The 14,350-nt window shown below is 41.8% G+C and overlaps 1 protein-coding gene across 4 annotated transcripts in view; it reads right to left on the bottom strand.

Annotated features, from left to right (window-relative positions):
• med12 (mediator complex subunit 12) overlaps positions 1 to 14,350 on the bottom strand; it is a 178,759-nt gene that overhangs the window by 141,761 nt on the left and 22,648 nt on the right. For all 4 annotated transcript variants that reach the window (XM_060915213.1, XM_060915214.1, XM_060915215.1 and 1 more), the window contains exons 4-7: positions 6,106 to 6,265; positions 5,831 to 6,006; positions 5,517 to 5,627; positions 1,446 to 1,718 (exon numbers count right to left, since the gene is read on the bottom strand). In XM_060915213.1, the coding sequence (XP_060771196.1) occupies positions 1,446 to 1,718; positions 5,517 to 5,627; positions 5,831 to 6,006; positions 6,106 to 6,265 (720 nt within the window). The remainder of the gene's footprint in view (positions 1 to 1,445; positions 1,719 to 5,516; positions 5,628 to 5,830; positions 6,007 to 6,105; positions 6,266 to 14,350) is intronic.

The following is a 14,350-nucleotide window of genomic DNA, read 5'->3' as shown; positions in this document are numbered from 1 at the left end:
GCTGTGTTCAGACTGACAAAAAAAAAAAAAGAAGTTTAGTTTGTGATGTTTGCTACATTCAGGAAGTGTCCTTTCTGAGAGCAAATACAAATAAGAAAATGAAAAAGTAGTTCACATGTACATTTATTTGTATGTCTATATCCCCCCCACCATTCTATCCACATTCACGAGATATGAGCAATCGTGCGCTCTGATTGGCTACACTACTACTACGATAATCAGCTCGTATACCGTGAGTAGAGGAAAACAAAATGGCGGAACGTGTTGCTGAACCAACTGAAGTTGAAATAAAAACTTGAAAACAACCCCCCCCCAAAAAAAAAAAAGCAACAAAACTTGGAATAAAATTTTTTGATATTTCAAGAATCACCACCACATTTTTTATAAATTGCTCCTGTCATATCACCAATTTGTCTACATTCTTCATCTTTAAAGGAGAACCGAAGTCATTTTTAAACTTGCTTTATTTCTTAATTAACGTGTTATTCAATTACGTTTTCGGTTTTAGTAACCTTATATATCATGACTTGTTTTGGCAAATAATTGCAATTAAATATTATATTTATCGGCCTATTCGGTTTTTAGCCATGTTGCCATGTTTAGCCGTTTGGTCCACGGCAGGCGTCGCTTATCTGCGCGATCTTCACGAGACTTCGAAACGTGAAGTGTTAGCGCTGCCATTTTGAAAACTGTTTTCCAAACGAAGTATTGCACAAAAACAAGTTTAAATGACGATTACTGCCTACTTTTTTCAAACTTTCTTGATTGCTAGCAAAACAAACAAAACTTCCGTCTTGACTACGTCAGCATTCGAAAGACGGCGCACGCGTCTTTTGACGACGCTGGCAGATGTCGGTCGCTTTGATTTCTGCTGTATGTTTTATTTCTGTCCTACGACGTCTCGCACAGGTCTCAACGAATCTCGTTTACGGCCATCGCTTTGACATATGGACTGATATTACAAAGCATATTTCAAGTAGATATAGAACTTTGATGACCAAAAAAAAAATAAATAAATAAATAAAATTTGCCTTCAGTTCTCCTTTAAGCATTAAAATTGTAAATTTTTTTTAGACTGGTTCAAAAGCTCAAAGAAGTTTGAAAATTACAGAACTCAAATGTCCAAGGAAGAACTAAATAAATGTCGAAAGCTATTCTATACCTCGGCATGACAGAAAGACGCACTTTCTACAATAAATAAATAAATAAACCATCCATCCCCTCAGAATTTGTCCAGCCATCAGTAGGTTTTTCAGAAGTCCGCCGAAACAGAAATGATTTTGTTGGACGTTCTGTATTTTGATTATTCCACTCAGTCTTCGGAGTACACGGCTAAGAGCACACAAACCTTCATTAAAGAACTTTTCAGTCTGTAATTTCATTGCATCTAAATAATGCGCCCGACAGAGCATCTTTGCGTTTCTGTAAAAGATGAAGATCTGCACCTGGAGCATACAGCTGAGGCCGAACACCACAGGCCGGTGCTGGGGGCAGATGTAGAAATCGGTGAAGGGTGTTTGGGGCTGGGTGGCTCCTGCAGGCTGGGAGGTGGGGGTGGTGGGTAGCGCGTTCCCCGGTTGCCCGGCGATGCCGTGGGGTGGGTGCCCTCCTGAGCTTGGTCCTATACTCCCATCGCTTAACAGCAAGTTCAGGCGCCGTGTGCAAAAATACGCCAGTCTCCGAGACAAATAGGCCGACTGCACAAACTCCCCCGAGTACTGGACAGGGGAGAGGAGGGGGGAAAGGTATGAAATGACACAAAGATAAAGAGGACATCAAATCCGTGCTCCTAATGACAGTCGTGACCCAGCACACTACACACCAACACACGGCATGTTTTCACTCAGGGTACGCATTTCTGTTCCAAAATGGTCATTTTTTGAAAGTTTAGTTTTCAGATTTTTAGTCAGTGCATTTTGTTTCCACATAGCTTAATATTACAGTGTGAAAACTTCATGAGGTCTCCTCATCGGGTTCAGAAGATATGACCTGTTGATCAAGACCACCGTTTCGGTGAATTGGTGGGGGTTACGGAGACTACACCAGTGTACATAAAATAAATAAAATAATAATAATAATAATAATAATAATTTAAAGGTATAACTAGATTTATTTTTTTCGCAGTCCAAATCCTGTGCTCTGCAAGCGGATCCGTATCCTACGGTACGGACCTCAGTTACGGACCTCTGGCGATTCGTTCGTTCACAACAAACATAGTAGCATTTTTTTGTCAACATTTATCTTTTTTTTTAATAAGATTTATTTATTAGTTTATCAAAATTATAATGAATTTTTTCCAGCATTTCTCAGGAGAATAGCATTAATTTTACAGCATGGATAGCGATAACGACAGTGTTCACAGCGAAAGCGAGTTTTACTACCCTGAGGAAGAAGAAATAAAAGAAAACATTTCAGGAGAAAGATAAAAACCTGTAACTGTTGCTAACGCCGAGCAAAAACATGGCTGAATCCTGAATGACTCCTATTTGTATAAATAGGGGACTACATAGGCGGCAAAATGTAGGGGTTTTTTTTCCTGCCATGGAAGTGCACTTGTATACCGAGGAGGAAGCCATTTACATTACAGCCGTGAATGAGGATTCAAAATGGCGGCTCGGCTTTCCCTTTCGGGCGCTCTCGTTTTCTGTTAGAATTTGGTAAAGAAAAAAATAAATATATTATTTACCAGCTTAAGGTCGGTCCGTATGGTGAAATACCGTGAGCTCGGCCTCGGTGAGTACTTTCAAGACCTCGGTCACAGTACTTCACGATATGGACCTATTGGAAATATTATAAAATACAATTTGTATGGGGCGGCACGGTGGTGTAGCGGTTAGCGCTGTCGCCTCACAGCAAGAAGGTCCGGGTTCGAGCCCCGTGGCCGGCGAGGGCCTTTCTGTGCGGAGTTTGCATGTTCTCCCCGTGTCCGCGTGGGTTTCCTCCGGGTGCTCCGGTTTCCCCCACAGTCCAAAGACATGCAGGTTAGGTTAACTGGTGACTCTAAATTGACCGTAGGTGTGAATGTGAGTGTGAATGGTTGTCTGTGTCTATGTGTCAGCCCTGTGATGACCTGGCGACTTGTCCAGGGTGTACCCCGCCTTTCACCCGTAGTCAGCTGGGATAGGCTCCAGCTTGCCTGCGACCCTGTAGAACAGGATAAAGCAGCTAGAGATAATGAGATGAGACAATTTGTATGGCAATGAGCACAGAATCAAATATCTTTTCTAACGAAGAAACGCCTAACGAAGAATTGGGGGCTACGGAGTCTACATTTCTCAATTAAACCACTACTCTGTGCAATTACCTCAGTGAACATTTTCAATGAACGCTGAAAGGTGTCGGTGCCTTACAGTGAACAAATTTTTTCTGTGCATTATTCCGACATATATAGAGATTAAAACTACCTAAATGGACACCATTAAAAGAATCAGTGATTGAATTTTTGGGTTCCTTTTTGAGAACGCGGACCAAAAACGTCATTTGGCATAACGACGGACGCGTTATTAAAAAGAACTGCAAAATTTTTGCCAGGTGATTAATGACTCCTTTATATGCATATATTAAATTAAGCAGAGATACCACATTATCATTTCATATCAACCTTATAGCACAAAACGCACTAGAAATGTGGGATTTTGTATGATGTTATATAGTTCAATGTATAGTGGAACAGTACAATATGCCAAAACAGCCCTAAAATGGACCAAAAAGGCATAAAAAAAACATGGAAACAAAATTTAAAAAGCGCTCTGATGATCCGATGACACTAATGCAGGGCTTTTCAAAGTGTGGGGCGCGCCTCCCCTGGGGGGCGCCAGAGTTCTTCGGGGGGGCGCAAGGTGAGGAAACAAACCAGAATAAGTTACTATTGCGGACACTTAGCGAACTTCAGCTAGCCTTTGCCAGCGACAAAATGGACCGATTTTTAGTACCTAAAGCTACAGTGAGTGAGGAGACAGAGTCTGGGCCAAGCAAAAAACCAGACCCTCCAGGATTTCGCGATGTTGCGATTTGCAAATTCAACCAATCCCCACGAATGCAGGGCGGTGTTGCAATTATATCCAATCACCGCAACCTTCCCGCAAATTTGACCAATCGTTGGCGTCGTCTTGAGGTGACGTCGACAAACTACCTTCCGCCTTACTTCCGTGTATACGTTCAAGAGAAGCAGCATACGCGCAGTGTTGCCAGATTGGGCGGTTTTAAGTGCATTTTGGCGGGTTTTGAACATATTTTGGGCTGGAAAACGTCAGCAGTATCTGGCAACACTGCGTGTGCGAGTCAGTGTTTATGTCGGCTTAAATTCTGTTACTGAAAGTGTGTTATGCTTACAGTGAAGGACTGTGTGCACTTTATTTTTTTACTTAATACAAGAAATTAATGGATGCCAACATTTTTGCCAAAATGGTATTTTATTTTCCATTGTTTAGGCAGCTTCAGCATCATACTGTGAGATTCTGTTCAAATTGTTTTTTTCTTCTATGAAGCCTGAGCCATTTATTTTATTAGTTTATAATTATTGTTTAATTTAGTCTTCAGGAGAGACTGCCTGCACACAGTACTAGTATTAATAGTTTTTTTCTTACATGAAAGCTGAGGCATTTATATTATATTTTAAGGTAACTTCATGTTGTACTGTGAGGTTCTCTGCACTTTAACTTTTGAACCAACAGGTGCATTTGGATAAGTAAAGCCTATTTTTCTGCATTTTTGTAGTCCTGCTAATCTTTTATATTGGTAAAGTTGTTTATAGGACCATTTCTCAGTGTCTGTTTTTTTAATCAATAGTTTTTCAGTAATAACTTAATATTTAACATATCACTCAATTTTAATCACAAAAAGAGAAAATCACAACAATTTCTCGCAACTTTCACTTCCTCCTGCAATGTAATCGCAACAAAAACCTAAAAAACACCGCAACCTTCATCGCAATTTTTTGGAAAACCCCGCAACATCAGACATTTTAGCCCACAATAATCACAAAAAAGGCCCGCGGAATCCTGGGGGGGGGGGGGGGGGGGGGGGGGTGAAAAAAGAAGGAAGTATGACCACGATTATTTAAAGTTTGGATTTTCATGGACTGGATCTTTAGATGCTCCACTGCCACAGTGTGTTGTCTGCCAAGAGGCGCTAGCTAACGATGCTATGGGATGATTAAAATGTGTAAAAAAAGATGTTGTAAAAAGCACAGATGTTTAAAATGTGTAAAAGAAAAAATAAAAATGTGTACAACAACCATTTTTTTTTTTAAATACGAATGGAACATTAAATATAGCAACAAAAATTGTGAGGGGGCGCTGTTGTTTATTTACTCTCTGAGGGGGGGGCTGACTCTCCCACACTTTGAAAACCCCTGCACTAATGTAAACGTAAGTTTAATACAAGAAACTTGACACTTTTTTTTTTAAATACACCTGCATAACGTTATTTCTCCAAACGTGTACCCTGAGTGAAAAAATGCCGACAGCGTACGCGTCAATAATTACACAGCGAAGCGCGATGCTCCACTGACCGACCTGTAGAAGGAGCGGCAGCAGCAACTTCAGGAGCTCGTCCTCTCCTGGACGAATCTTTTCAAAGCATTCCAGGACCCACGTCAAGAACTCATGTCTGTCCAACATGCCATCCTGCAAAACACGAATGCATGCATGTATCAGGCTCCCAAGTTAGCCTTTTCCTTCAAACACAACACACACACACGATATGGCTATAAAAGTACTGACCCTTGTCAGGTAACACAGAGTTCCGTGAAACCTGAAGACAATCACGGTCTTGTACATGAGCTGAAGGAAACCGGACCACGCTGTCGACCGAGAACAGCTCGACTCACCTGAAACATGAACATGGCCAGTTTCTCGTTGTACTCCCACTGCTTCATCGCCGTCTCCACGTCGGCCGGAGGAGGAGGTAGAGGAGAGCCGCAGCCCTGGCTGGGAGACTGCCGGTAAAACTCGGCCACCTTCTGCAGCTGCTCGCACAGGTACTTTGTAATGATCTGAGTCCATTCTGCAGATACGTGATGAAATTCAGACACCTTCAGATCACTGAGCACGACAGCGAAAGTGCTGCGAAATGCTAACGCGCACAACGTAAGCACACGTTTACCTATGCATGGGTCAATGACGTGCCTCTTCTTGACTTTAGTTTCAGTTATCGCTGCATGATACGCACACGTCATTTTGATCATCCAGGCAGAACGCATGACCGGGACCAGGTATTTGGCGAGATATCCAAAAACCTCTTCTTTCTTACTGAAGATGGGGACCTGTAGAATTCAAAAGGGACAGCATAGAAAAAAAAATAAAGGCAATTTTAAAATTAAAAAAAAAAAAAAAAAACTTCAGCCTGGTGTCACTTTTTCCTCCAACAAGGTACCTCATGTGCGAATTCAAGAACGGGTAACTGATCTAGATTTGAAGTCATGATGTCTGGTTTTTTGTCACCCCTTAACCAACGATAAAAATTTTATTTTATATATATATATATATATATATATATATATATATATATATATATATATATATATATATGGGTCTGTCTCAGAAACTGGGTACCGTGGGGGAACCCCACTAAATATATTCAGTCAATAAACTATACAGTTTTGAATGGTGATGTTGGTTTTAATTTGAAAAATCCTGAAAGAAATAATACAGATAAAACTAAATCTTTGATGTGAATACTCTATTCAGAATTTGGCAAAAATTGTGCAAATTTGTGGAAAAATGGCAGCTTGATCTGGGACATGATAAACGGTGGACTACATCGCATTCCCTTAAAAAGGTTGTAGTCCACTGAAAAGTCTACAGTCATCACTAATTGTATTTTAAGTTGTAACTTTATCCACCTAAGGATTGGTGCGCTCACAGAATAATCATAACCGTAATAAAACATCATGCAAAATATTTCATCACCGTCATAACTCCATTTTCTGCATATGTTACAGAATGTTATGATGGTATCTGGTCTTGTATGAATTTCTGAGCTATAAAATGAGCTGTGGTCTATTTTTTACTGCAGTGTGTTATTTGTGTGCGGGGAAGGACACACATTAACAATTTGCATGTGTAGAGTGGAATTTTCCACTCCAACAGTTAGAAGTTGATCGTGCTTCCATTCGCGGTCTTTCTGTTACGCGGGTGATCTGTTCCGGCGTTATCACTGAAAAGGTGAGTTTGACAGTTTTATTTTGTTTTAGTCTTGCAGTATAAAGCAATAGAATGTTTCTTTTTCATCTTACTTTCATATTTCGTAGTGTTTGTGTATTTTTGGCCAATATTTTGCGACCATGGTCAATTTAGATCCAACTTTTGATAGAATCTACAGCCAGTCATTTTGCCCCGCCCCCGCCTCGCACTCCGTCCGGTGCGGTAGTGACGTCCCGTTGCTCGCGCGCTGCAGCAGAGACCCGCGCGACCTTCAGCCGGTACAGTCGCTGTCCTTTTACCACCGCCGTTATTCTCATCTTTCCGGTGTGTTCTGGATTTTTCCATCGTGTCCTATTTCGCCAGATCAAACACCCAAACTGTATCATATTATTCATATTTAAGCGAATAAGTCAATTCAGTCGGGCGCCACAGTGGTGTAGTGGTTAGCGCTGTCACCTCACAGCAAGAAGGTCCGGGTTCGAGCCCCGTGGCCGGCGAGGGCCTTTCTGTGCAGAGTTTGCATGTTCTCCCCGTGTCCGCGTGGGTTTCCTCCGGGTGCTCCGGTTTCCTCCACAGTCCAAAGACATGCAGGTTAGGTTAACTGGTGACTCTAAATTGAGCGTAGGTGTGAATGTGAGTGTGAATGGTTGTCTGTGTCTATGTGTCAGCCCTGTGATGACCTGGCGACTTGTCCAGGGTGTACCCCGCCTTTCGCCCGTAGTCAGCTGGGATAGGCTCCAGCTTGCCTGCGACCCTGTAGAACAGGATAAAGCGGCTAGAGATAATGAGATGAGATCAATTCAGTCGTCATAACTTGGCATTTTTAACCCAAGCAATCAAAAAGAGGAAATTTATTCAATATTTTCACTCATCTGTGAAGGAGGGGCTTTAATTCTTCATGATGCAGTTATTTTATATATAAATCAATTTTACAAAAGCATTTGAATTGTAACCCAAAAATTTTCCACAGTGGAGGCCAGATAAAGCAAGATGCTATCTTTATTCTTATTAAACATGACAAAAGAAACATTGAGGTGTTAGGCAAATGCAAAAAAAAAAAAAAAAAATTACAAAATTTATTTTTTGACCATAATGTCCCAAATGAGAGACCAGTTTCTGAGACGGACCCATATATTTATAGACCTACTTAGAATGGATGAGTAACCGTGGCACCAATACAAAAAAATGCTTTAGAAATTACAAGTGCTTTATCCCCCACCCCCAAGCGCAAACAATTCACAACTGATGTAGCAAGACATCGCCAGACTTTGCAATGAACAAAACAAATTAACCCTTTGGGGTAGAGAGTTTCGCCGGCGAAGCTCGACAGGTTTAGAATGAGGAGGTCATGTATTTCAAGAAATGTCTTCAAGTTTATTATACAAGCATGATAAACATATTGACAAACTTTATACTTGACACTTTCCCCATTTGCCCACTGCCAAATAATAATTAGTTTTTAAATTATCTAAATTAGATGAAAACATAAAACTTGTCCCCTTCCTCAGTCACACCGGAGTTGGAGCGCTGAGCACCCACTTGCACATTCATATTTAAAAAAAAAAAAAAAAAAAAAAAAACTATTCACATGGTAACGCCACGTTAAATCACTTTCACTCTTTCCGTTTTGATTGGTTTCTCTTTCGCGGCGAGAACGCTCACCGTAAACAGGATAAAATCTGTCAGACATAGCTCAGGCTATTTGGAGGTAAAACTTGTTTCGAGATGGCATACGGATTTTATGCGCTTCGGATGATTCAGGACAGCGATTCAATTCGATCTTGAGAACTGCAACACTGATGAGCGGTGCCACTTTTTCCCCCCTCAACTTCGACTTGATCCGGCTGAAGATCAACTTGAGTAAGTGTAAATATTTCTTCCATTTCTGATGAGCAGGTCGGCTGATATGCATGTGCTGTAGTGCATACACAGGAAACATGACTGAGCAGTTTTTCCACAGTTTAATGTATTTCCCTCAAAAAGTAGTTAATTTTGCTCTATTTTGAGTTTAGAGAGTAAAATTTGGAGTTGGAGCACAATTCGAGTAATTGTGTAACAGAGTTGGTTGTGACGGAGTAAAATAGTACAAGAGTTAATTTCAAGACACACTGAATAGAGTCAAATAGAGTCACTGTTCGGGAATCAGACACAGTCTCAGCGTTTAAGTCTAGGCTGAAAACATATCTGTTTCGTCAAGCCTTTTGTTAATGGTGTTTATGAGGTAAAGGAGTAGATCTGGAGGGTCCTCAGATAGTGTTTTGGTAAACTGGGATGTATGGATGCTGTCAGTCCCCACTCGCTTGCTCACTCGAGTTTGTTGACGGTGTAGTGGCTGCTGCTTTATGTCCCGGGGCTCCCTCATGCCTGTGTTACCTTCTGGCTCTCCCCTTTTAGTTATGCTGTCATAGTTAGTTGCCGGAGTCCCTGCTTGCACTCAGCGCAAAATGTATACTGTTCCTACTTATTCAAGTGACATTGGGCATACCTAACAACCTGTGTTTTCTCCCCCCCCCCCCCCCAAAATCTGTCCCTCTGAGTTACATGTCGGTCCTGGGATCGAGATCCTGACCTCTTCTGCTCCTCGGACCTGCCTGATCCGTCCTGGTGCCCTGTGTCTGGTTGGAGTCTCATCACATCGCTCCTGCAGAGGACGGCCCCATGTGGACAGTTGGGGCTCGCACCTGGAGGACGCTCTGGACTCTTGCAGTGGTGCTTTTGTGGCTGGGGACTGCAGTTGACTTGCTGACTTTGGGACTGCGGTTGTTGTGAACGGTTTTGCACTCGGGTTTCTGTCGGTGGGGCGTTTATCGCATCAACGAAGCTGACTTTACGTTAGGACTGTTAAAGTCATGCTGTCTGTTGTTGCCCGGATGAGGATGGGTTCCCTTTTGAGTCTGGTTCCTCTCGAGGTTTCTTCCTCATGTCATCTGAGGGAGTTTTTCCTTGCCACCGTCGCCACAGGCTTGCTCATTAGGGATAGATTAGGGATAAAATTAGCTCATATTTTAAGTCGTTCAAATTCTGTAAAGCTGCTTTGCAACAATGTTTATTGTTAAACGCGCTATACAAATAAACTTGACTTGACACACCAAAATAAAGTCAAATACCAGATAAATGAAAGTGCCATAAAAATCAGTTTTAGAACTGTTGGAATGTGTGAAAAACATGACCTTACCCATTGTGACTTGACCTGATGGGATTAAGAGTTGGCAGTGGGAAGGGTTTTCACTCTTCTCATCGAGTGGAATAGAAATTTTTACCCTTCTCATTAAATACCCCTCCCACCACCAAACCTTTATCCCAAAACAATAGGACATACATTTTTTTGATGGCCAGTTACTTGTCCAAATCAATGGAGCAGATTTAAGTTTGTGCTTGATCCATTCCTCAGAGTTAACAGAAATCACCTCAAATGACCAAAACGGTTTGTCACAATAAGGAAGGTCATGATTCCCCCCCACACACACACACACTCCAACACAGGAACTGCTTTTTACAACATTTTCATTTATCTGTTACGTTTTAAAAGTAATAATCATGACATACAGACGACATGGATATTATTGTAGCTGAAATTTTGCTGAATACGAAAGTTATACGAATTTGAAAATGGTGCTTAGATTTGTTGAAATTGACAAAATCAGAGCATACCAAAATCATTAGAGTGCCAGAAAATACCCTCAGACCCCAGAGGGTTAGCAGAATGAAAAACTTTTAATCCTCCAGCCTCGGAAATTATTATAAAACTTAGGTCTATTAAAATGAACAGCAAGTGGGCACACTTTCTAATGTATAAGCACAGACAGCGCTGTAACAAAAACCTGCTCTGCTATCGGGTATATTCATTCAAATCATGATCAACAGCCATCGTTTTAACAAAACGGAAAGTTGTGCCATTCAACCCAGACAACTCGTTTACTGATTTCTGTTCACAAATAATATCAAGCTGACATGCTTTGGGGTTAATCTTGTGCGCGGTCTACGTACTGCGAGACTGGTGGCAGAGAATACACACTCGGATGGCACCGATGTCCCTGGTATGCTCCTGAAAACCCTCTCCAGAGACCACACGAATGGGCAAAAGGCCTTTCCTCCACCATTAAACAAATTCTCCAAGTTATCTCCTTCGGCTGCTGGGGATCACGCTTTCTCCCGGCTGACATGGAGGGCAAAGTGTGTTGTCCTCCATCACGCAATGCTTATGGATGTTTACTTTGCGAGTGGTGCTGCATTGCATCTGTGATATCTCAACACAGCTTGTATATAACCTCGTCGTCCTTTCAGTTGAAATGGTCTCAGACACGACTACTTTCGACTCGTTTCATTTCGCTCAGGCTGCAAACATGGCTTTTGCCTGAAGGCACCAGTGTTGGTTGCACGTGTCGATACGCCCCCATGAGTTGACAGGCTGTAACGTTAGGCCCTGTCCTAGATGTCTTTTACTCCCTCTGTGTTCACCACACTGCAAACTTTTTTAATTAACCGTTTAACTGATGGTATTAAACCGGTTAAACAGTGAATTCTCAACATCACTAATTTGAAGTCTTTTCACTGCAAGACGGCTGGTTCTCAGCCAGCGAAACGTGGCTGGTCTGGCAGAAAGAACCGGTGACTCAGGTCAGGGATTCTGGGCAGGATCAGTGTTTCTGTCATGAAAACACACAGTGCAATAATTCAAGTTTTACCACAGCAGGGTTTAATTACCAAACCAGAAGGCGCGTATACGATTTCTATAACAGCACGGCTGTCGTCTTCCAGAGAATGGTTGCGTATGCAAGTTGATATTAATGTGCTCGTCCTAATACTTTATCGTTCCTTTCGCAACAGCTAATGCACATCGACTTGGATGGTAGATGTTTGCACCAAACGTCCTCATGTCCTCCTTCACCACATCCAGAAGTCTCATCTTTGCGCTTCCTTTTTCCTGTCTACCTAGCAACTCCATCTCCAGCATTCTTTTCCCAGTGTACCTTGGATCTCTCCTCTGTACGTGTCCGAACCAGCTCAATCTCGCCGTGTCTTCAAGCCGTCCTACATGTCCCGTCTCTCCAACATTCTCATTTCTAATCCTGTCCAACTTTATCCCGATGAGAACCTCAACATCTTCAGCTCTGCTACCTCCAGTTCAGCTTCCTGAGCCGATTAGATTATGTCGAACACAAGCCTCTTTATCTTTTTAGACACTAAAGCTAAGAACAGATATTTTTAAACACAAACTGCTTTTGTTTAACAAAGAAAAATCAGGGTTTCCCCAGGTTTGACCACCATAAATTTAAGACCTTTTTAAGACCACTTAAATGAGAATTAAGACCTACATCGCACCCATTATGCAGTCGTAGAACACCAGATCAAATTCCCGATAATGACAAATGTTTCAAGTAAAAATACTTATTATAAAAGTTATATACTTAAAAGTCATTATGTGCATTGCTTGTCGAATCTTCACATTCAAGACAAGCAAGACCGAATTTTGTTATGCAAGACGTTTTGTTTTTTCCACAGGAGAATGTTGTAGCGACTTCCGAGTCTGGGAACACAGCCTTAAAGAGTTCGCTTATGCCCTCATTCGAGCTGTCCGAGTGGTGTTCCGTAATTGTTTTGAAAATCCAGAGCACCTCTGCCCGAAGTGTCGGGGTTCCACCGACACCCATCATGCCACTGCTCGGCCCTTGTGTTGTTGCTAGCCTTGCCGATGATGTCTGGCTTGGCTGATGCTGCTGGCGTTCGACAGCGGTGCTCGTGCCAACTCCAGGTGCATTCGCAGATTGAACTGTGCAGAACTGAGCGATGGGGTGGCGGTGGAGGGCAGATGCAATGTGCTTTGAGCTCTTCATGTGAGACTCTAAAGCGAAATGACCTATAGTGGACAACTTGAAGGTCTTGACAAACACAGCATCTTGCTTCAACGTCGCTTCCAGGAACCTCCCTCACCCAATCACGATATCTTTCATCTGAAAGCCACTGCTGATTAAAACGACACTTCCCCATGCTGCGATTCGCAGAGTCTCCTCTCCACCACGGACTCCGACGATTGCGCCGGTGCGAAAATGTATCAATATTGTTTCTTTCTTTGCGCATACTCCAAGAAATTCACTGATGTTACGCAAAACCCACGTTTTCACATTGTAGAATAGTACGAGTAAATTTAAGACCTTTGTTTAAAAACTTCAAGTGCCATTCCACCATTGGATGTATTCTTTGGCATAAAATACAATATATTTTATGACAACATGACTAGACAGAGAAATCTTTTAGCTTCAAAATGATACATCAAACATAATTTTTTGACAACGACAAGTATATTAATTTTGCGACCAAAGTCACCTACCCTTTTAATTTCCGCGCGGTAGTGAAACGTGATGTCATCGGCAGGTTCCCCTTCTTGTGTACCACGTGTCGGTCCATTTTTAGACCAGGAAACCCCAAAGTGAGAGAGTCATTTCTCCTCGTATATGGGGGCCAAAAAAATTGCGAAAAATTGAGTTAATCTTTCAGTTAGCTAGATTTATTGGTATTAGCTAGATTTATTGGTATTATTTTTATCGCGTTCTATCCGCCATTGCTGATATGTGCCACGTCACACGGTACACAAGAAGGGGAACCTGCCGATGACATCACGCGCGGAAATTAAAAGGGTAGGTGACTTTGGTCGCAAAACTGATATACTTGTCGTTGTCAAAAAATTATGTTTGATATATCATTTTGAAGCTAAAAGATTTCTCTATCTAGTGATACCATTTATATATGTTGTCAAAATATATTGTATTTTATGCCAAAGAATACATCCAATGGTGGAATGGCACTTTAAGACTTGGGCAAAGCAATTTAAGACTTTTTAAGGCCTTAATTTTGGAATATTAAATTTAAGACTTTTTAGACCCCACGGCTACCATGAAAATACATTTTATTATATCCCTCATCAAAAAATTCCCATGCGGGGATTGGCCATGGATAGCTCACGTGACATAAAATAGTTCCACCATTAATTAAGCAATGTACAGTATCTCGTATATGCCAAAAAAAATGGATATGGTGTGAGTCAGTCATGGTGTATTCTGGATGCATGAACTGACATCATAATTTCAGGCTGTACGACCGACTCGAGTCGCAGCTGTGGCTCCGTGAGCATTTCTGTATGTGTAGATCTACGCATCATGATCATACTTAGCGAGGCAGGCGATAACATGGTACACTGCACACGCGCA

The sequence above is a fragment of the Neoarius graeffei genome, chromosome 2 (genome assembly GCF_027579695.1).
Source record: "Neoarius graeffei isolate fNeoGra1 chromosome 2, fNeoGra1.pri, whole genome shotgun sequence".
Classification (NCBI taxonomy): domain Eukaryota; kingdom Metazoa; phylum Chordata; class Actinopteri; order Siluriformes; family Ariidae; genus Neoarius; species Neoarius graeffei.
This window is presented reverse-complemented; position numbering and strand designations above follow the sequence as displayed.